Below are 23,703 nucleotides of genomic sequence, written 5' to 3'. Positions count from 1 at the left end.
ATGACGTTATAGATAGATAGATGATAGATAGAGATAGATTAGATAGATTAGATAGATAGATAGATAGATAGATAGATAGATAGATAGATAACCAGTAGATAGATGGATGATAGAAACACAGACATACATAGATAGACAGAGTGTAGAAAGAGAGGATAGACGATAGAGACAGACTGAGATAGACAATATGTGTATGTGTGTGTATTTATATGTCTGTGTCTGTGCATATATATGGAGAGAGAGAGAGAGAGAGAGAGAGATGATCGATAGAGATACCAATTGAGAAATTGTTACAATAATATGAATATATTTCAGCATAAAGGGAAGACTAGTGACTCAAATGCCTTCTCCAGGCTGTCCAGACTGTTGATGGACGATTTCAAAGGGCTTCTTCTTAATTAAACAACAGCTGCCACCAACCACATTAATTCACCTCTGACAGAACTTGTGGGAATTTAGAGCTGCAGGGTTATTGTTTGCTGGCAGAGGAGGAGGAGGAAATTTGGCTCTCTTGAAGGAAGCACATAATTTTACACCCAGGAAACCAGGATGTGAGTAAAACTATAATGACATCCTTTATTTAGCCAATTCCAGATTTCTAAAGAATTCGGGATAAGCCAGTGGGAGGAATGTCCATGGAGATTCTCAGTCAACCAGGTCACAGTTGTCCCAAAGGTGCTTTTTGAAAAGGCAACTGGACTTCTTTTTTTCCTTGAAGACGTTTCGCTTCTCATCCAAGAAGCTTCTTCAGTTCTCCAGTCAGAAGCTTCTGGGATGAGAAGTGAAATGTCTTCAAGGAAAAAAAGAAGTCCAGTTGCCTTTTCAAAAAATGCCTTTGGGACAAGCAGTGGGAATCCAAACATTTCTTGGATGGAGCAGCTGCTGAACAGAGGAGCATCTTTTTTTACCTTTCATCAATTTTATTCTGATTTGTTTGATCGTTGTGAGTCAACCAGGGTCATTTCTTCATTGTTAGACACAAAGCATTTATCTCATCCAAAGTTGTGGCCTTTGGATATCCAAACATTATCTCTATTCCTCCTTGAAAAGCATGAAAGATGGTGAAACAAAGATCCCCAGACTGTATTCAATTAACCATTTTTTGACCTTTTCACCCTCTAAAATACAGGGATTGTCAGCCTTGGAATATTTTACTTGGAAGCTTTGAGGCTGCCACATTCAGTGCTTGGGAATTTGGGAGGGGGGGGATTTCATAGAGAGGTGGAAGATTAGACTCAACAACTCTCTTTCTCAGAGAGTCAAGGACATGTTGCTCTGCACTTGGAGGGGAGTGACCGGGTGGATATCTCCACTTGGGACGAAGAGTTGACTGGACCATGTGATGGACTGGTGGGTGCAGGAGATGGATCTTTGATTTCTCTTTTGGGAAGGGAAAACCCGAATCTGAGAGTTGAGGGAGTCCTTCACTTACGATCACAACCTGACCCCAGAATTTCTGTGGCTAAGCGAGACAGTCAGGTCCGTTTTGCTCCGTTTTATCACCTTTCCTGCTGCAGTTGTTAAGTGAATCACTGCAGTTGTTGAGTCAGTCACATGGGGGGTGAAATGAATCTGGATTCCCCATGGACTTTCTTTGTCAGAAGGTCGCAAAAGGGGAATCACATAAATATGAACCAGTTGGCCAGCATCCAAATGTTGATCCCGTAATCATGAGGATGCCACAATGGTTGTAAGTGTGAAAAATAAGTCACTTTGACCGGTGTCATTGCAACTTCAAGTGGTCACTAACTGAATGGTTGTAAGTCAAGGGCTACCTGTGGCTAGTTGGCTAATGATCTTTCCCATCAATATATTTGTCTCTCTCTCTACCCCCTACAGTAGTTGGCAGAAAAAATCCCCTAGAGAAATTGGCTATAGTATTTATGAACATAGGCAAAGAAATATTGATATTTGCTTTTAACTTATCCTTTACGTTGAATGTAAGAGACCGAAAGCCACTTGAACCTCACCTCATTTTGGTAGCTTCATTTTTTGGAAATAAAAAATAAAAAAATAACCAGGTTAAGCACTCTTCACTTATCAACTTATCAAAAGCTTCGCTCTCTGCAGATTCTGGAGATTATGTTCTGCCATTCTCTGAACTAGAAAAACATCCATGTGAAAAAAGTATGATGCACATCCAGAAACTGTTATATATGTTTATGGAGAACAAGGAGTATCCACAGTTCTGTTTTGGACTCGAATATGATAACATGTGAGGAATGCTCTGTTTTGGGGATGTTATGTTCATTGTTGGTGGAAAGAATCCCACAAAGACATGCTAAGAATGCTGGAAGACACTCCTGCCAAATTTATGCTGCTCCAACTAAGCCAGGGGCCCAAATTATCTGCCCTAAAACAACATCAGCTCGTGGTGGTATTGACAAAAGAAATATTAAAAAGAGCAGCTGTCTGGCTGGGATCACCTCCTTTCACCATTTCCCTCTGCCCAGCCTTCTCCTTCTTGACAAAAGCTTTTTTGAAGACAGCTATGGAATTGTAGGAAGAAAAAAAAAGGCTGCAACGGATAATGCTCTGAGTGATGTAAGGCAGAAGGGAGCAGGGGAGAGCAAGAAGCCCAAAGAATGCAGAAAAGAGAGAGAGAGAAGAGAGTGAGAAAGGAAGAAAGAAGAGAAAGAAAGAAGAGAGAGAGAGAGAGAAGCAGAGAGACACAGAAAGAAGAGAGAAAGAAGAGAGAAACAGAGACAGAAAGAAAAGAGAGAGAAAGAAGAGAAACAAAGAAGAGAGAGAAAAGAAAAGAGAAAGAAGAGAGAGGCAGAAACAGAGAGAGAGAGAGAGAGAGAGAGAGAAAAGAGGAAAAGAGAGAGAGAGATTTCAATTCAGCATTAGGAGATTAGATGGTCTGTTAACATGGACTAGCGCCACGTTTTTGTTGTTTTTAATGTGTTCTGTTTTCATTTGTGTTCCATAGTTTTATAAAACTATAAAGTACAGAGCTGAGAAAAGCAAAGGAAAAAAGGAGAGGCTTTAATCCATCCAGTTTAGAGCAGACCCATTTCCATCCACCTCCCAATCTTACGTTAGAGCGCTGACAGTAAAAGGGAAATGGGAAAACTTTGATCAGGCTTGCAAGATTTCTTCTCTCTTAAGGGATATTGAGAAATTCGGTCTGTAAATCCCACCCCCCATCCATCAATGCAAGGAACGGGGATAGAATTTTTACAAGGACAAAGGGAACGTTGCAAATGTAATGTGTGCTGAAACAAGGTGCGGCTGTATTCCTATCGCATACAGGTTTACCGTGGACTGAATAAGCCATGATTGATTGGGTTCACACCACATGGGGTGTGGGAGGAGGAGTGAAATTTCTGACAGTGACAACAATTAATCAGTGGAACAGCTTGCCTCCAGAAGTTGCAAGTCCTTTATCCTTGGAGGTTTTTAAGAAGAGATTGGACAACCATTTGTCTGGAATTGTATAGGGTCTCCTGCTTGAGCAGGGGGTTGGACTAGAAGACCTCCAAGGTCCCTTCCAACTCTGTTACTCTGTATTCTGATATCAAGAAGAGCAGTGTCACGTGTATTATGACTTCACAGGAACTGGGCATGGCTAGTCTAGGGAAGAGAAGGACCAGGGGAGACATGATATAGCAGCCTTCCAGTATTTGAGGGGCTGCCAGAGAGGAAGAGGTCAAGCTATTTTCTAAGGCACCCGAAGGCCAGACAGGGAATAATGGATGGAAACTGAACAAGGAGAGATTTAACCTGGAAATAAGGGAAAACTTTCCGACAGGGAGAACAATCAACCCATGGAACCGCTTGCCCTCGGAAGTTGTGGAAGCTTCATCACTGGAAACTTTCAAGAAGAGACTGGACAGCCCATCTGTCAGAAATGGTGTAGGGTCTCCTGCTTGGGCAGGGGGTTGGACTAGATGACCTACAAGATCCCTTCCACCTCTGTTAATCTGTTAAAACTTCAGGAAAATGGCCCTTCGATGCCATTTACATAAAGTTGCATGGATTGTTCTAACACAGGGCTCTCCAAATTTGGCAATGTTCAGACTTCAACTGCCAGCATGGCTATCTGGGGAATTCTGGGAGTTGAAGTTCTCAAATCCTAAAGTTGCGGGAGTTTGGAGACCCCCGTTTAAACACAGGAAGTCACCATGGCTTCCAACGCTCATCTCCTTTGGCATGCCATCATCTATCTGCCTGCTTTGTTTCTCTTCCTGTCCTGACTAGCCTGCAGCCTTCGGGGAAGAGAGTGTCTCTTCACATGCCCTGCCTACGAGATCCTTTTCCCGGGAGAGGCCAAGGCTGGCTGGTCCTTGCATGCAAAGCGCATATCCTGCCTTTCTCCTATTAGAGACCACGACTGAACAATGGAAGGGACAAATGGAAGGCCGTTTCCCCCAAACAGCATTCAAATTAGTCAAGGGACGGAGAAAACTCAAGGGTGAAACTGGATCCACATTTGATCCAAGCAAGGAATTATTTGCCAGAAATGCTCTTGGTAGCCCTGAGCAACCCAAGGTGTCACTAGCTTGGGGAATAGGCAAATAAACATTTGAAAATGCAGATATGACTCAGAGGGAAGGGAAGGGAAGGGGAGGGAGGAAATGGAGAGGGAAAGGGAAGGGAATGAATAGGGAAGGGAAGGGAAGGTGGGTAAGGAAGAGGAGAGGTGGGGAGGGAGAGGGAGGTGAATGGATGGGGGAGGGGAGGGGGAGGGAGAAGAGGAATAGAGGAAATGGAGTGGAAGGGAAGGAAAGGCATCATTTATAAAAACAATCCCCCTTTAAAAAAATAAAGGCACTCATTGGGAAGACGTTAGATAGATGTTTTCCACGTCCAGCTGAGACGTTCCAATCTCTTTAACTCTGGACAAATCCAACAGGTTTTTTCCTCCCTCCCTAGCTCCTGTTGTTATCTAATGGGCAATGCTGATTTTCTCAGCCCTCTTCCTCTCTGTAGCAGTGGCTAGAAAAACATCAGGACAATGAATTCCGATCTGTCAGCCAAGATGGAAGAGTTCAGTGAACGGTGAAAAGCCAAATAACACTTTAGACCCTGCCTGGGACAAAAGCCTCCTTCTTCATCTGGCACAGGAGTGACATTAAAAAACAACAACCACAACTCCTTTTCACGCCTCCATGGAAGTCTTTAGCTTAAGCCTGGCAGCTCAGCAGCCATTGAGTTGATGGGGTGTCCCGTTGACTGAAGAACATCCAAAAAGGGGCTCCATTAACAGGGCAGGGGGGAAGACGACCCTTCGAGGGAACCCAACCATCACAGAAGAATGAATAAAGGATGACGTTGCCATCTCTATTTTTCTCGTCTTCCCAAACCTGGAAGCGTGTGGAGATTCCAGAAGCATTGCACATTTTTTAAAGAAAGTAATTGGAAAGAGACAGGATGGTGCAAGGAGAGAGAGAGAGAGAGAGAGGGAAGGAGGGAGGGAGGGAGGGAGAGAGAAAGAGAAAGAGAGTTGAAAAACACAGTTCAGGGATGGGTTCAAAGCATGTTGCCACATGGAGAAAAAATCAAGTCTGGGCAAAATAAGCTCTGAAGCCCAACAAAGGAATGGTCAGCTCTAGATCTGATCTAGATTTAGACCAACAGTCTTCAAATTTGGCAAGTTTAAGACTTGTGGACTTCAACTCCCAGAATTCCTGAGCTAACATGACTGGAGGAGGAATTCTGGGAGTTGAAGTCCACAAGTCTTAAAACTGTCAAGTTTGAAGATCCTTGATGATCTCTCTCTCTCTCTCAATCTATTCATCTATCTATTCATCTATTCATCCATCCATCCATCTATCTATCTATCGGGTCTTCAAACTGAAGCAACTTTAAGACTTCTGGACTTCAACTCCCAGAATTCCTGAGCTAACATGACTGGAGGAGGAATTCTGGGAGTTGAAGTCCACAAGCCTTCAAGCTGTCAAGCTTGAAGACCCCCCCTGATTTAGACCGTTGGATGAGAGGAGCCGGTCTAGTTTTCCCTTCTGGTTGGCAAGAACCTCCTGGAGGCCACTCTTTACAGATAGTCCTGGATGCACTGCTCGAAGTTACAACGGCACTGAAAAAAAGTCCATTATGACTGGGCTTCATACTTACAGCCCACTGCAGCATCCCCGTGGCCACGTAACCAAAGTTCAGACGCTTGGCAACGGGTTCATACTTATGACGGTTGCAGTATCCTTGGTCTTCTTTTTGTGAACTTCTGATCAGCAAGGTCAACGGGGAGGCCACTGAACAGCCGCGTCACTCACTTACCAACTGCAGTGATTCACTTACCAACGGTGTCAAGGAAGCTTGTAAAACAGGCCCAAGCTCACTTAACAAATGCCTCATTGAGCAACAGAAGCTTTGGGTTCAGCGGTGGCCGTAAGTCAAGGGGTACTGCACTGGGATCCTCATGGAGGGAATTTGGGAGGAACCACACTCTTTGAGGCACTCTGCGGTAGAGGGTTCCCTAAGGGCAGTGGCCCCTAAACTTTTGGACACAAGGGACCAGTGGTGATACTCTTACCGGTTCAGCCCGGTTCTGCCAAACCAGTAGCGCCAAGGAGCGGTGGAGACCGAACCTGTGCTGTCCCGACAGTTTAGAGTTAATGGGATTTGGGATAGTTACTTAGGAATTGTGAGCTGTCCCCTTAAGGAAATGCATCATGGTAAATGTAGTTAAAGGTATCCTGGGAAATGGAGTCCATGTCATGTGACCACACCTGTGATCCTGATTGGTCACTGTATTGACCCTTGTTGGGTTGGGGGAGGCTCCCTCACTCTTGCCTGAAACCACCGTACCACGCAGCTGCTTCAATCATCATGGGGTTGAGACCTTTTTATCTTTCTACACTACAAGACAGATATGCAAAGGATTGGACATTAAGAAGGACCTTGTCATAAATGTGAGTTGACAGGATGCCCGATGAACCAATAAAAAAGACTTTGCTTTGGATGTTTTGTGAAGTTACTCTGTCTGCTTTATACCATCCAGAGAATAATAAGCAGAACAGGATCGGTTCTCTCCATCTCTCTGCTGTTGGGCCCACCTGCTGGCCTGGGCTCTCATGCTCACCTTTGTCCTCTGCGGTTGAAGCGCACCTGCTTTGCGCGGCACAGCCATGCGGCAGCTGCTGAAGCGACCGGGATCGTGCAGGCTTGCAGGAGGTGAGTTAGAACGCCTCGGAGCCTGTGCAAAGTGTGCGCATTTGGTGCGCGCACACGCAAAGCGTGTGCATGTGTGCAAAGCGCGCCCACCAAGCCACACCCACCAAACCGGTAGTCAAAATCTTTGAAACCCAGACTGGTTCAGTGGAGAGAAATTATTCCGTGGACCGGAGGGCCCCCCGAAAGCAGATTTCGTTTGCTGCTTGCCTTGTGTGGGATGGGGCCGGCCTTCTTTGCAAGGACCAATTTCTGGCATGCCGTGGGTCGGTGGTGGTCCATGGACTGGGGCTTGGGGCCCCCCGTCTTACAGCCTTGCATTGGCGCATGGTTGCCATGTGCTGTGGCTAATGCTGACCTAAACCAGGATCAGGATGGACTTGCGCGTCAAAAGAGGCACACATTTGTAGGTCCGCTGTACTGCGAAGACAGATAGCTCCCTCTCCGCCTTGCAAACAGGGTTATGCACAAAAGGGCAGATAAACCAAAGTGGAAGTAAGGTGTACGAGTGCTCAGAATTGGCCCACAATAAAAAAATATTGCAAATTAGCCCTCGACTTCACCTATGATTTGCATTTTTTTGGTTCTGACAATATTTATTACTATGGTTTTTATATTGGCATTTCTCTGTTTTATTTATTGTTGTAGGCGGCCCAGGCTGCCTTCGGAGAGAAGGACGGCTGTATAAATTTGACTAATATGGTAAATAGAATAAACATGGGGAAGGCAGGCAGGCAGGCAGGGAGATGGGAATGAGAGAAGGAAGGAAGGAAGGGAGGGGAGGGAGGGAGATGGAGATGGAAACGAGAGAAGGAAGGAAGGGAGATGAGAACGAGGGAAGGAAGGGAGATGGGAATGAGAGAAGGAAGGAAGGAAGGAAGGAGATGAGAATAAGAGAAGGAAAGGAGATGGGAATAAGGGAGGGAGGGAGGGAGGAAGGAGGAAGGAAGCAACAAGGAAGAGAAGGAAGGAAGGAACAAGAGAAGGAAGGAGAATAAAGAAGGAAAGAGATGGGAATAAGGGAGGGGGGAGGGAGGGGAGGAAGCAAGAAGAAGGAAGGAAGGAGATGGAAACAAGATGGAAATGAGAGAAGGAAGGAAGGAGATGGGAACAAGAGAAGGAAGGGAGATGGGAATGAGAGAAGGAAGGAAGGAAGGAGATGAGAATAAGATAAGGAGAAGGGAAAGGAGGATGGGAATAGGGAGGGAGGGAGGGAGGAAGGGAAGGAAGGAAGGAAGGAAGGAAGGAAGGAAGGAAGGAAGGGCTTCCTCACACAAGCTAAAGTGCTGATGCAGCTGATCTTGTTTCTGGCCCCTCCTGCTGGTTATTGCATTAGAAAAATCCTCTACAGTACATAGGAGAAACATGTCGGACGCTGGGTCAAGATTTCCCCAAGTTCTGCGAGAATTCAGAGCCCAGCTGAAAAGTTTGGTTCCCATCGCCCAGGATCCTGCTAGCAATAATGGACAGGAGGAGCGGCTTCCCTTCCACTCCTTTCCAATGGGGAATGCCGTCAAAGATGGGTGGGAAGCACTGGGTATCTTACTGAAGACCCTAGAATCCCAGCACTCTCTGGAGCAGCGTTTCTCAACTTGGCAAGTTTAAGATGGGTGGACTTCAACTCCCAGAATCCTCCAGCCGGCATGCTGTTTTTAGGACTTCCTAGATGTCACTGTAAGACTCAGGGGTGGGCAACTATGGCCCTTTTATGAATTATGGACTTCAACTCCCAGAATTCCTGAGCAAGCCATGCTTGCTCAGGAATTCTGGGAGTTGAAGTCCATAATTCATAAAAGGGCCATAGTTGCCCACCCCTGCAAAGTGATAAGCAATCAAGTGGAATATAGGAGATAAGCAAGACACCGAAAGCTTTGAGAGTCCATTTCTGAACCCTGCAGACATTCCGTCTTGTGGGCAGGGAGGACGCAAAGAATTGGTTATTTGTGACTTCCCTTGGGGGAGGGGGGGGGCTTGGCAGACCGGCGGGAGGGAAGAGGGGATGGTTCTATGCGAGGGGCAGGAGGGTTTGTGAGCATGTCCAAGCGCTGGGTGCCACTTATGCAAGCAGCGGGTAGGTGTGCCTGCTGCTTGCACAAGTGGAACTGTGCACCCCTTGCGTGGCCCTCTCCCGAATGGGCCACGGCCCTAGAACCTTGCCACAGGCAAGTTTCCGTGTCGGGGATTTGCAAACGCCAAGTGTTATTTTCGTCCAAGCGTTGACGTCCAAACCTTGCACAGAACGGCTCCCCAAAACGCAGCGTTGTTCTCAACCTGGCTGGCTGGGGAGTTCCGGGAGTTGAAGTCCACCCGTCTTCAACCCCACTCTCCGGGGTTGAAAAACACGCCCCCGCGGCTACACCTTTACAGAAGGAGGAGGAGCAGCAGGAAAGGAGAGGTCAGCGCAGGGCAGGGTGGAGGCTCTTTGCAAACAGAACAGTGCGCTGGATACCACATGGGGGTGTGTGGGTGTGTGGGTGTGTGGGTGTGTGTGCTTGCCTCGCAGAATCACCGCAGGCTGCCCCCCAAAAGGCGCACAGCCAGCAATTCCGTCTCCCGATGTCTCCAGAGGCCCAGTCCCAACGGCAAGGTGATCAGAAACGCCGCTGGTGGAGGCAGCCGAGTGAGGAATTCATTGACTCCGCAGGAACGTCCTACCACCCTCGAGCTCTTGGTACGCCGGAAAGTCGGAACAAGGTACGGCGGGCAAGAGCGGCTCATCCCAACCCTGGCTAAGTTCTCCGGGGTGTCTGAACGGCTCTTGGTCGTCTCCCGCATCAGTCTTGCTTGTCCTCCTTGTGCTTCCAAGGGTAAATGAGCTCCCCAACAAACAGCTTCTTGCACAGGGAGGCCCAGGAGTCTTTCGGGTAGCAGCTGTAGGTTGGGAGCCTATAGATCTGCACCACGCGGCCGTAAGGGAGGGGGTTGATCTGGCAGGTGGAGAAGAGGTAGGAAAAAGACATTTCAGAGTGAGTAAATTGGGAACAAGGCAAAGGGTGTGCAGGTAGTCCTCGACTTACAACTGTCCGTTTAAGTGACCATTTGAAGTTACCGCAGCATGGGAAAAAAGGGGACTTACGACCATTGGGGCCTCTTCGTGGTCACGTGATCAAAATTCAGACATTTGGGAACGGACTCACATTTAGGATGGTCGCCGTGTCCCTGGGGGTGGTCATGGGATCCCCTTTTACGACTTTCTGACCAGCCAAGTTAATAAGGAAGCCAGATTCACTTAATAATGTTACTAATTGAACAGCTTGCTATGTATTCACTTAACAACTGTTGTCACTCACTGAACTGCCGCAGGGATCCACTCAAGCAATGGCCGCAAGAAAAGATCATAAAATGGGGCAACTTTGGGCTGAATTGCAGTCGTAAGTCGAGGACTGCCGGCATGACAAAAATCACAAGGGAGCTTGTGCAGATCGGTCAAGAGGCGTGGCTGTGGTTGTGCCTTTCCTATATAAAGAGGGCCATGTTTGGGGGGAATCTGCTCCCAAGCCAGCCTTTGAAGGAAGAGAGCTACTTAAGACCTATATGCCACTTTATAGTGCTTTTACAGCCGTCTCTTAAGTGGTTTACGGAGTCAGCATATTACCCGCAACAATCTGGGTCCTCGTTTTACTGACCTTGGAAGATGGAAGTCTTGTTGAGTCAACCTCGAGTCGGTGAGGATCGAACTGATGACAGTGAGCAGAGTTAGCCTGCAATACTGCATTTTAACCACTACGCCACCAGGGCTCACATGACTAGGATATTAGCAATAGTAGATGAAGCACGAGTATGTGTGGATGTGTGGAGAGGGTTGCAATATGAGCACCTTCCCCAAAGAAACCAAAGAAAAAGGACGAGGATTTACCTGCATCAGAAGTCGAAGAGGTATTTCAGTTTCCTGCTCCAGGACTCTGAATTTGACACCAGCTGAAAACACACAAAATACAAGCAGGTGTAGGAAAGAACAGGCTTCATTGACTGACCACTACAATGAGCTGGAGGAATTTTGTAAAAGGCCAAATCTGGGGGTTAAAAACAGAGAACAACATGGAGATAAAAAATCTTGCTTTCCCACAGGAAGTTTAAATGCAACCAGGTTTGTTGGTATAAGTTTATGTTCCAAATGTTGATTATGTGCTACCTTATCATCGGGTGAAAGTCAACTTATAGGCAGTCCCATTACCACTGCAATCGGGCCTCAAATTTCTATGGCCAACTGTGGCATGAAAGGTCGTAATAGGAGGAAAAACTCAACTGTCTTGCTTAGCCACAGAAATGTTGGGCTCGATTGTGGTCGTAAGTTGAGGACTACCCATAGCGAGTTGGAATTTACAGGACTTAACCTGTCAGCCGGTAGCAACTTCATTCTCTGCCCAATTGATCTATTTGTGTGCCACGGGTTCCTGATTTTAAGTGCGTACGACCAACATAAATGGGACTCTGGTGAAAAATGTTCAACCTCCACAGTTTACTCGTTACTGCAACAATATGGATTTATATCGCTTACAGGCAAGTCTGTAGCCTCGGCAGAGTCGAAGGACGATGGCATACAGGGGCAGTGAGTTGATGAGGTCCACCAGCAGATGGATTAGGCCTTGTAAAAGGACCACCAGGAGACGAAGCTAAGAGGAAAGATTGATTTCTGTTAGAGCTTGGTGGTAGCATTCATTGGCCAACACCTGGCAGGTTCTACATCCAAGCAATAGTATAAATGTTTCCATCTGTTCTGTACTTCTTCTTCTGTGCCTAGATCAAATGCTAAACTGCCAGAATGAAGCTATCTTCTTGGCTTTGCCGTTGGCCAAAAATAAGTCATTATTGGTACATGTTTCTAGTAGTAGCCGACATACCAGCAGACGAGACAAGCTCTGCGTCTCTCCACATTCATACAGTGTGTTGCTATCCACTAAGAGCTGCCCCTTGAAGATTAAGATTAACAGAGTTGGAAGAGACCTTGTAGATCTTCAGTGATGAAGCTCCCACAACCTCTGAAGGCAATTTGTCCCATGGGTTGATCATTCTTATTGTCAGAAAATTCCTCCTCATTTCTAGGTCGAATCTTTCCTTGTTCAGTTTCCATCCATTGTTCTTTGTCTGACCTTCAGGTGCTTTGGAAAATAGCTTGACCCCTTCCTCCTCTCTGTGGCAGCCCCTCAGATGCTAGAAGACTGCTCTCATGTTTCCCCTGGTCCTTCTCTTCCCTAGACTAGCCATGCCCAGTTCCTGCAACCTTAGCATATTGGTGTAAATGTAAAATGTAAATGTAAAACCAAGCATATTGGTTTTACATTTAGGCACTCCAGCCCTCAACGTATTCAGGATTGTCCAAGTAATACAAGGGAGATCAGATTCTTCAGCCCTACTTCTGTACTGCCAATCTAGGTCACTACCTATTAACCAGAGTTTTCTCTTGCACCCTTAAATTTTGCCTCCTGTCATCCAGATAGATGTTTTTGGGAAAGCTGAGTGAGTTAGGGAGTGGAATCTGTTTGCAGCCAAACAACTTCAACACTACTGGGCATACTAGATTTGAAACAAGGGGGATGTCTAATAACATCGTGCAACAATTTGGAAAAAACAGAAAAGGTTCTTTTGTGGGCACATGATGGACATAAATCATGTGTCTCCAAGTCTTTAAATCAAATCCATTTTTTTCTGGGGTGCAGAGGCGAGTCACACAAGCCTAGAAAAAGAGGCAATTTCTAAAAGGAGATGCAGACACATGGCAAATGAAGCATGATTTTGGCTTTGAATTCAAGGCCTGCCCGCCTCCGTCAATCATCTGCACTGGCTATTTAACTTCGTCGATATTATCTGGCTTTTAACAATCCTTCCAACTGTTTACGTTGCTTTGAACGCAAACCCTCTCAATCGTGCATTAATTCCAGGAAAGGCAGACTCACCGAGGTGAAAACCAAGTAATACAGTGCAGTTGTGGGCAGCAGAAACAGCAAGATGGTGAACAGCAAAGTACCAATGAATAGCTGGAGAAGAAAAGACAAGTAAAACAATCAGAGATTGTCAGGAAATAGTAATTTTAGGAACGGTGGTGATAGAAAGCTGCTCCCATCCGAGTACATTGAAAAAAAACCATTTAATATTTCTTAATTAATCTTAATTTTGACCTGGATATGTTTTAATATGATCTAGATTTAACAACAAGTTAAAGAGCCGAGCTTCCTTGATAGTAGTATTGTGGCGACACCACCCCACTTAGTCAGGGGAATATTTCTCAGAGCAGAGCCATCGGAAACCCCTTGCAAGAGTTTGCAGCAATGGGGGAGGAAAGCAAGGGGAGGCCAGATCCCATCCGCCCACCTGCTCTTCTCATGATCTCTTATCGATAGGGAGGCCAGAAGAACAGATCCCTGAGATCTTTCCAAGACTTTGCTTTCACTCCTTTTCTTTCAGGAAACTTAACGGTGTCAGGAGCCCTGCGACTGAGCAGGCAAGTTTGCCTTGACATCTTAACACGGGGTGGAAAAAGCAAAGATTGTTCAGACCTCGGCTTCACAAAAAATCACCAAGCAGAACCCTCATCCCGACAAAACCCCTTTTTATTAGGCTAATGTGAATTCCTCTCATTCACATCCAGCAAAGTCCCGGCAAACCGTCTTTCAAGAAGGAATTGCAACCACAGACCTTTATCAGGCTTGGAGAGTTGCCAGGCCGATAGCGTCCAAGCGCAACGCTGTACAAGGAAATACTTGGCAAGGAGACGCTGAGAGTCATAAAGAAATCTTCACACTCATTAAAGGAACTAATTGTCTCCTGCAAACATTTTGCTCATCTTTATTCCCTATGGGAGAGGCCATTCACCGTCCACCTGTGGCTTTACTCCCGAGTCGACCCTTGTTCCTTAACTGTTCCCTTCTCCTGGCAGCTCTGTGCGTGCACACATTGGGAACAGGCTCCAGCTATTCTTCTGCCCCACTGATTTCCGACTCTGAAGGCAGCTGATAACTGTCGGACAGCCCTGGCCCCATCTCTGCCTCCGATGCAGAGCCCTCATCAGAGCCTTCCCCAGATTCCAGGACTGGCCCAGGTTCCTCCCCAACCTCCTCACTGTCTGAATCTGCCACCAGTTCTGCTGGCCGCTGGCGGACCACAACAAAGACTTTGTTGCAAATAAATTCTACCCTCTCTCACCAGCCTGTTGGAAACGTGTGGGCCCAGCTCCCTTCCAAAAGCCCATGAACTTTTAATAGAAACACAAATCAGCAGGTAACTATGGCAACGCTGTGGGCTATGGCTGTAATTATTTGGTGTCTTTGATTCAAATTGCTTCCTTCCCTACCGCCAACCTATTATCACACCCAGGCTGTGACTTATGTAGAACGGAGCACCTGCGGCAAGGGGTCTCTTAAGACTAAGCCCCCTTCCGTTATAATTGTCTGAAAATGGGCCAGGAGAGAAACGGTGACGTTCAGGGCTCGGTAATAAACAGGCTGCATTGGGCAAAGAGTGGGCATGAATTGGCGCATTCGGCAGTTCAATTCTAACCGGCTCAAGGTTGACTCAGCCTTCCCTCCTTCCAAGGTGGGTCAAATGAGGACACCAGATTGTTGGGGGCAAAGAGGTTGACTCTGTAAACTGCTTAGAGAGGGCTGTGAAGCACTGTGAAGCAGTACAGAAGTCTAAGTGCTATTGCTATTTTCCTTCCTTCTTTCCTTCTTTCCTTCTTTCCTTCCTTCCTTCCTTCCTTCCTTCCTTCCTTCCTTCCTTCCTTCCTTTCCTATTCTCCTTCCTGGTGGCGCAGTGGTTAAAATGCAGTATTGCAGGCTAATTCTGCCCACTGCCAGCAGTTCGATTCTCACCAGGCTGAAGGCTTTGACTCAGCCTTCCCTCCTTCTGAGGTGGGTCAAATGAGGACCCAGATTGTTGGGGAGCAAGAGGCTGACTCTATAAACTGTAAAAGCACCGTGAAGTATAAAAGCATATAAGTCTATAAGTTATGTAAGTCTAAGTGCTATTGCTATTCCTGACATTCACAATGCTTAAGATGTTTGATGGTTCCCTATCGCGCACGGAGATCATACAGGTGGACCTCGACTTATAACCACAATTGAGCCCTCCAAATTTCTGTTGCTAAGTGACGCATTTGTTAACTGAGCTTTGCCCCGTTGTACGACCTTTCTTGTAAAAGTTGATCAAGTGACTCGCTGCAGTTGTGCAATTAGTAAGCAGAGTTGTTGCCAGATTCTGGCTTCCCTGTTGACTTTGCTCACCCGAAGTTCGGCAAAGGGGATCGCGTGACCCCCCAGGAGACTGCAAATGTCACAAATACGAACCCGTTGCCAAGGGTCCAAATTTGGACCACGTGACCCCGAGGATACTGCAACAGTTGTAAGTGTGAAACATGGTCGTAAGTCACTTTTTTTTCATAACTTTGAGCGATCGCTAAACGAACTGTTATAAGTTGAGGACCACCTGAACAGAGATCGTAATTGTGGCTATTTTCTCCCCAGGATACATCAACAGATTCGTATATGCTGGGAATAAAAACCAAATGCACCTGGAAGGGTGTTGGTGACCGTACCATGACCATCCACCACGGCTACTGCTCTGCAGGTGCCCCCCAGAGAGCCTTTACCTGGTCTAGGTCGTAGGAGCAGGAATCTACCCGTTGCCTCAAGACGTTCCATTTCTTCCCTCGGAACAAGCGCCACAGGGAGGACAAGCCATAAATCTTGAAGCAATACAGCCTAGGGCCAGAGGAGGAAAAGAGAAGGTTAGGACGGCCAGGAAATAAAACCCCAGACTTCTATCCAAGAATAGAATAGAATAGAATAGAATAGAATAGAATAGAATAGAATAGAATAGAATAGAATGGAATGGAATGGAATGGAATGGAATGGAATGGAATGGAATGGAATCTATAGAAGAGTAGAGTAGAGTAGAGTAGAGTAGAGTAGAGTAGAGTAGAGTAGAGTAGAGTAGAATAGAGCCTAAATGGACTCTGGAGGATGGTAGAGGACAGGAAGGCCTGGAGGAACGTTGTCCATGGGGTCGCGAAGGGTCAGACACGACTTTGCAACTAACAACAACAACAACAATAGAACAGAACAGAACAGAATAGACTAGACTAGACTAGACTAGAATAACAGTAGAATAGAATAACAGTACAATGGAATGGAATGGAGTAGAATAGAATGGAATGGAATGGAATGGAATGGAATAGAATAGAATAGAATAGAATAACAGTCTGAATACACTCTGAATAGAACAGCAATAACCTTTCTTGCACTTCTGTATGGAAAATTGTGTGGGTTGGTGGCTGGGCTCAGCAAGGGTAATGTGAGATCCTGAGGTCAGGGCAACGGGGAAAAGTATTGCCTGAGAACCAACTGCCGTGCGAGAAAGTTCCCACATGTAAAAGTGGCCTAAGGATGTGATTCCCATGACTTCCTATATGCTTTCCCAAAGAGAGAGGGTGGTTGTTGTTGTTGTTTTATTTTGGTTTTGGCTACTTAAAAAGAAAATGGCCTTTTCAAATGGAAATCAATCCCTAAAGCAGGCTTGCTTAATGGAGGGATCGGGAATGGAATGCACTGGCAACTCTTAGCTTGTTTCTTTGCTTCCGACACTAATATTGGCGTTTTTGTATTTTTGGTAAGCATAAGCTTGCCAGAGGCACTCAATGTTTGGGATATTTTCAAGTCTGCTAGGAGGCATGTGTAGGAAATATATCATCTGTATCTGGTTTCGTTTGTCTGTTTGCTTTGGATTTAGCTATAAGTTAAAGATGCTATCTTTCATCTGTACTATCCTCCAAATTCCATATCTGCCTGCCTATCTCCCTCAACTTCTTTCTGACTTGCTTCCCACAATAAGAAATTGTTTTTCTAATCTCTTTTTGATTTCTTCTATGGAGGTTTGTTTTACTTTGGGGCTATCATCCCAGGAACGTATTTTTTTGAAAGAATCCAGGTTTTGGTTTCTCTTAACATTTGCATCCAAAATACAATTTTCCAGAGGGGAAGTCAAGTGGTTTAATCAAACTGAAACTATTAATAACACAGAGTTGGAGGGGACCTTGGGGTCCAAACACCTGCACAAGCAGCAAACCTTATATCATTTCAAACAAATGGTTGTCTCTTCTTCACTCTATTCTTAATAGAATATGAATAGAATCCTTAATTCTGTTGAATTAAGGCACAGGAGAGGAGGAGTAGAAGGAGCTGTCCTGGTCTGAGAAACCTTAATGGATGAGCCTGGGAAGATTTTTACGCAGGCCAACGTCTTGTTTTCGTCCACAGTTACAAAACACAATTACACCCCCGTTTAATAGAAGATGAGGAGAACTTCTTTAACAGAATAACAGAAGGGACCTTGAAGGTCTTCTAGTCCAACCCCCCACACACAAGCAGGAGATCCTATAGCATTTCAGACAAATGGTTGTCCAACCTCTTGTTAAAAACCTCCAGTGATGGAGCACCCACAACTTCTGGAGGCAAGTTGTGCCGCTGGTTAATTGTTTGCCTGATAACCGAGTGAACCTAGCATACCCACCTGGCTCCATAGACATAAAAACAGTAGATGTGGAATGTCAGGAGTGCAATGATGTCCGAGAGGATGGAAAGGGCCACAGTCAAGCCAAGGCAGGCTGACAAGCCAACGTACCACAAGATCTTCTCAATGAATGGAGACATCAGATGGATATAGCCTGAACAAGGAAACAGCAGCACTTAAAAAGAGCAACCATCTCTCTTCCATGAGAGTTTATCACAAATAATAAAACAGAATTGGAAGGGGCCTTGGAGGTCTTCTAGTCCAACTGCCTCCTCAAGCAGGAGATCCTATACTATTCCAGACAAGTAGCTGTCCAGTCTCTTTTTAAAAACTTATATATTGGAGCATTCACAACATCTGAAGGCAAGCTCTTCTACTGGCTCATTTGTTCTCAGTGTCAGGAAATTTAGTTCTAGGTTGGATCTCTCTGTTCGATTTCCATCCATTGCTTCTTGTCTTGCCTTCAGGTGCTTTGGAAAATAGGTTGACCATTCTCTTCTTTGCTAACAATCCCTCAAATATTGGAACGATGCTATCATGTCACCCCTAGTTCTTCTTTTCATTAGACTAGACAAATCTGCAACCATTCCTGCAAATAGCCCCGAAACTTTCTATCTCCAAGATAAAGATCAAATCTCTTACAAAACGATAGTGGAAGTGATAACCATAAGGATTATAGCTTGTTGAGAAACAAATGAAATCTGGTATCTGAATTCAACTTTGCCTGCCTGTCAAGAACAAGTGTTCAGTTGCTGTAACAAACTGCAAGGCCTAGACGTGAAACTAAAACTTAGAAATTTTGGGTGCATCATGCCAAGGTAAGAGTCAATGGTGAAGATTCCCAATGCTTAGAAAAATCAAACAGAAAAAAGAGACTGAAAAAAAAAGATGGTTAGATACCATCACTGATGACCCAAGTCTGAGTCTATAACACTCTAAAGGAACAGTCAATGCAATCCTGATGAAACAATGGCCATCGGGTCATCAAAGGTTTGGAATTACTGAACAATGACAAGAATAAATAAATCAGAGCCTAAAATGACAACGTCTTTGTATCTCACTAACAGTCCAAAGAACAAACAAGCATGACCTCTATAAGAAAAGAAAAGAAAAAAGAATAGAGTAGAGTAGAGTAGAGTAGAATAGAATAAAATAGAGGATGGAAGGGAAGGGAAGGGAACGGAATAGGAATAGGAATAGGAATAGGAATAGGAATAGAATAGAATAGAATAGAATAGAATAGAATAGAATAGAATAGAATAGAATAGAATAGAATTCTTTATTGGCCAAGTGTGATTGGACACACAAGAAATTGTCTTCGGTGCGTAAGCTCTCAGTGTACATAAAATATATTCATCAAGAATCATAAGATACAATACTTAGTGATAGTCATAGAACACTAAATAAGCAATCAAAATCCTATGAGAAAACTAAAACAATATAGATTGTAAAGATGCAAGCAACAAGGTTATAGTCGTAAGTTGAAGGAGATAGGTAATAGGTAATTTATAAATCTATACATTTATAATTATTTATGTGCTTGTTGGGTATCAGAGAGAGTTACATAAAAACCTAGACAAGAATGACACATACAGCTCTAAGGTGCCATGTCCTATTCTTAAACCTTAGGTCCCCAGTTCCAGAACACAGTTTCTAGAACCTCTACAAGAGATTCAACATTCAACAATACATTCAGATGTTCTTGCTTTCTCTGGCCTGGGGCCTGCGAGCCATCAAAGTCAAGGATGATAGGATTTGTAGTCTAAACTATCAGATGGCATCAGCTGGTTTTCCTCAAATGGCACAAAGGAGTTTGCCACATGTCACAGACAAAGGAAGAGAAGGGCACTTACTAAGCCAGAGGTGGATGTGGTAAAGGAAAAAGCGGCCCAGCACCTGATCCAAAGCTCTGTTCATTTTTAGACCGGCTGGCACGCCCATCAGCCACTGCAGGATGTTCTGGAGCTGCTGGGCGATATGCTGCAGAGAAAGGAAGAGATTAGTAGCATCAGTGGAAAACAGCTTGTAAAGAATAAAGAGCGCTCTTCTAAAAAGCTAAAATATCCTGAATGGTTTTATTCCCTTTTTTTTAACTCATGGAAAGGAAAATGCATTGGAAGCATCAAAATCAGAGGTGGTATTCAGCCAGTTCTGGAGAACCAGTAGCAGAAATTTTGAGTAGTTCGGAGAACTGGTAAATCCCACCTCTGACTGGCCCCGCCAACCCCATCTCTTCTCCGCCTCCCAAGTCCCAGTTGATCGGCTGGGTCTTCTTTGGTTGCCCTGCACAGGAGAACGGAGCTGGAAAGCAGGTTAGTGAGGTGGGGAGAGAATGGAGATTTTGCAGTAACTTTCCCCCAGGAGTGGAGAGGGAATGGAGATTTTACAGTATCCTTTCCCTGACACGCCCACCAAGCCACGCCCACCAAGCCACGGCCACCAAGCCACAGAACCGGTAGTAAAAAAAATTGAATCCCACCACTGATCAAAATACAGTGTTTTTCAACCATGGCAGACTTCAACTCCCAGAATTCCCCAGCCAGCCTTATGTTAAAATTGTTAAGGTTAAGAAACACTGATCAATATATTTAAATCCCACTGGGATCTTTGCCGGCCAGGTTTTAGTTTTCTGCATATGGGTTACTACTAGCCACAATAAAATCACGATAGCAAACAAGGACGCTGTTTCTCAGTCTGAATGGGGGCTAAAGGACCGTCAATGGGAACGGAAACTAGAGAGGCAGGAGGAAGGAGAACGAAGGAATGTCATTTTACACGAGGGATGTAATTTTTTTTATCCGTATTTGGCTACGGATCACAAGTTCTTATGATTTATGGAGGGAAAAGTCTCATATGTATTTGCCACAGGGCTTTTAAGCAGTCAAAAGCCACAAGAATTTATCATGGGAATAACAACCACAGCCGCCGCCACCACCAATCTTCCTCTCTCTGGCTGGGCTCAAAGTCAATTCAATTTGCATCATATATATATAAATATATTGCTTAAAATGGGTAGTGAGATGCTTTCATAAAACAATGAGCAATGAACCGCTTAAGAGAAGCGTTTTTGTGGTAGGAATACCTTTCTGAGGGCTGTTGGCTCTGCATGCTAGTCCACAGTGACATTGTGGTCACACAGCCTTTGGAGGGAATCCAGGATAAATACTTGATCCTGGACCAGAGGGAAAGGAATCTGAAGTAGCTCAGGCCTTTATTTGCAATTATTAAGCGAAGCATCTGAAGTCAAAAGAGGAGGCCGGAGATGGAAACTCAATCGAAGTCTCAGCTAATATGAGACTAAGCTCTTCAAAAGTTCTTCTGTCCACGTTCCACTGAAGAGAAGGGTGTGTGTGTGTGATGGTGCTTATATATTTAAACCAACATCTAAGTCATGATTGCTTGATAGATAGGAAAGCCGGCCTGCCCTCCACTGCTTCGCAGCTCTTTGACGAAGAAGAGTTAGAAGGCAGCAGAGACTGAAATATGAATGAATCGCCACCATTACCCAACTGGAGTGGACGCCAACGCCATGCACACATTTGCCTGTAGGGATTCTCAGCCATCCAGGTCATGGTTGTCCCCAAGGTGCTTTTTCTTCCCGGGAGGCAGATGGACTTCCTTCTTTTTTCCTTTTGGAGACGTTTCCCTTCTCATCCAAGAAGCTGCTTCAGCTCCGACAGGTTCCATTCCCCACCATCATCCAGTCAGAGCTGAAGCAGCTTCTTGGATGAGAAGGGAAACGTCTTCAAAAGGAAAAATAAGGAAGTCCAGTTGCCTCCTGGGAAGAAAAAGCACCTTGGGGACTACATCAGTGGTGGGATTAAAAAAATATATATATTACCGGTTCTGTGGGCGTGGCTTGGTGGGCATGGCATGGCTTGGTGGGTGTGGCCTGGTGGTGTGGCAGGGGAAGGATACTGCAAAATCTCCATTCCTTCCCCACCCCACTAACCTGCTTTCCAGCTCCGTTCTCCTGTGCAGGGCAACCAAAGGAGACTCAGCCAATCAGCTGGGACTCAGCGGGGCGGAGAATAGATGGGGGCGGGGCCAGTCAGGTGGCATTTGCCGGTTCTCTGAACTACTAAAAAATGTCCGCTACCGGTTCTCCAGAACGGGTCAGAACCGGCTGAATATCACCTCTGGACTACATGCACACATGTTAAGCAAGGGAGAATTTAAATCAACATTTGCTAGACTAAGGTGCAGGGTTTAGTTCAGGGATCTGTGGGGCCACGTGGTGGGGTGGGGTTTGCAACTGGGAGTAGTTCGGAGAACAGGTAAATCCACCTCTGGCTAGCCCGCCAACCCCATCTCTTCCTCCGCCTCCCAAGTCCCAGTTGATCGGCTGGAGTCTTCTTTGATTGCCCTGCACAGGAGAGCGGAGCTGGAGAAGCAGGTTAGTGGGGTGGGAGAGAATGGAATTTTTGCAGTAACTTTCCCCAGGAGTGGAGAATGAAATTTTACAGTATCCTTTCCTGACACGCCCACCAAGCCGCCCACCAAACCCGGCCACCAAGCCACACCCACAGAACTGTAAAAAAATTGAATCCCCCCACTGATCAAAATACAGTGTTTTTCAACCATGGCAGACTTCAACTCCCAGAATTCCCAGCCAGCCTATGTTAAAATTGTTAAGGTTAAGAAACACTGATCAATATATTTAAATCCCACTGGGATCTTGTTGCCCGGGTTTTTAGTTTTCTGCATATGGGTTACTACTAGCCGCTGGGCCAAAACCACGATAGCAAAACAAGGACGCTGTTTCTGGTCTGAATGGGGGGGCTAAAGGACCGGCTGCAATGGGAAACGGAAACTAGAGAGGCAGGAGGAAGGAGAACGAAGGAATGTCATTTCACACGAGGGATGTAATTTTTTTATCTAGACGGCCACGGATCACAAGTTCTTAGGGATTTATGGAGGGAAAAAGTCTCATATGTATTTGCCACAGGGCTTTTAAGCAGTCAAAAGCCACAAGAATTTATCATGGGAATAACAACCACAGCCGCCGCCACCACCAATCTTCCTCTCTCTCTGGCTGGGCTCAAAGTCAATTCAATTTGCATCATATAAATATATTGCTTAAAATGGGTGATGGATGCTTTCATAAAACAATGAGCAATGAGCCGCTTAAGAAAGCGTTTTTGTGGTAGGAATACCTTTCTGAGGGCTGTTGGCTCTGCATGCTGATCTGAGTGACATTGTGGTCACCACAGCCTTTGGAGAATCCAGGATAAATACTTGATCCTGGACCAGAGAAGGAATCTGAGTAGCTCAGGTTTGTTGCAATTATTAAGGAAGCATCTGAAGTCAAAAGAGGCGGAGATGGAAACTCAATCAAAGTCTCCAGCTAATATGGAGACTAAAGCTCTTCAAAAGTTCTTCTGTCCACGTTCACTGAAGAGAGAGGGTGTGTGTGATGGTGCTTATATATTGAGACCAACATCTAAGTCATGATTGTGATAGATAGGAAAACACGACCTACCCTCCACTGCTTCATAGCTCTTTGTCGAAGAAGGTTAGAGAAGGCAGCAGAGACTGAAATATGAATGAGATATACCATTACAACTGGAGTGGACGCCTAGCGCCATGCACACATTTGCTATGAGGGGATTCTCAACCATCCAGGTCATGGTTATCCCAGGTGCTTTTCTTCTTGCCTCGCCTGCGCGCGCGGCAGATGGACTTCCTTCTTTTTCCTTTGGGCGTTTCCCCTTCTCATCAGAAGCTTCTTCCAGCTCCGACAGGTTCCATTCCCCACCATCATCCAGTCAGAGCTAAGCGGCTTCTTGGATGAGAAGAAACATCTTCAAAAAATAGAGTCAATTACCTCCTGGGGCAACATATGAAACTATCGATAATTGGGATTAAAATATATATATTACGGTTCTGTGGCGTGGCTTGGTGAAGTGGCATGGCTTGGTGGGCGTGGCATGGCTTGGTGGGTGTGGCAGGAGGTTGCTGCAAATCGATTTTCCTTACCCCCACTAACCTGCTTTCAGCTCGTTCTCTGTGCAGGAGCAGCCAAGGGCTCAACCAATCAGCTGGGACTCAGCGGGCGGAGAATAGATG

The 23,703-nt window shown here is 45.5% G+C and overlaps 1 protein-coding gene across 2 annotated transcripts in view; it reads right to left on the bottom strand.

Moving 5' to 3' along the window:
- Positions 1-8,956: 8,956 nt before the first annotated feature.
- Positions 8,957-23,703, bottom strand: part of PIGQ (phosphatidylinositol glycan anchor biosynthesis class Q) — a 35,769-nt gene continuing 21,022 nt past the window's right edge. For both annotated transcript variants that reach the window (XM_087973235.1, XM_026680722.2), the window contains exons 5-11: positions 19,488-19,614; positions 17,635-17,788; positions 15,716-15,827; positions 13,026-13,106; positions 11,630-11,744; positions 10,988-11,049; positions 8,957-10,058 (exon numbers count right to left, since the gene is read on the bottom strand). In XM_087973235.1, coding sequence (XP_087829361.1) covers positions 9,906-10,058; positions 10,988-11,049; positions 11,630-11,744; positions 13,026-13,106; positions 15,716-15,827; positions 17,635-17,788; positions 19,488-19,614 — 804 coding nt within the window. In that variant the 3' untranslated portion in view covers positions 8,957-9,905. The remainder of the gene's footprint in view (positions 10,059-10,987; positions 11,050-11,629; positions 11,745-13,025; positions 13,107-15,715; positions 15,828-17,634; positions 17,789-19,487; positions 19,615-23,703) is intronic.

This window comes from Notechis scutatus, chromosome 12 (assembly GCF_049901735.1).
Source record: "Notechis scutatus isolate UNSWTSFEM ecotype Mainland chromosome 12, rNotScu1.2, whole genome shotgun sequence".
Taxonomy (NCBI): domain Eukaryota; kingdom Metazoa; phylum Chordata; class Lepidosauria; order Squamata; family Elapidae; genus Notechis; species Notechis scutatus.
This window is presented reverse-complemented; position numbering and strand designations above follow the sequence as displayed.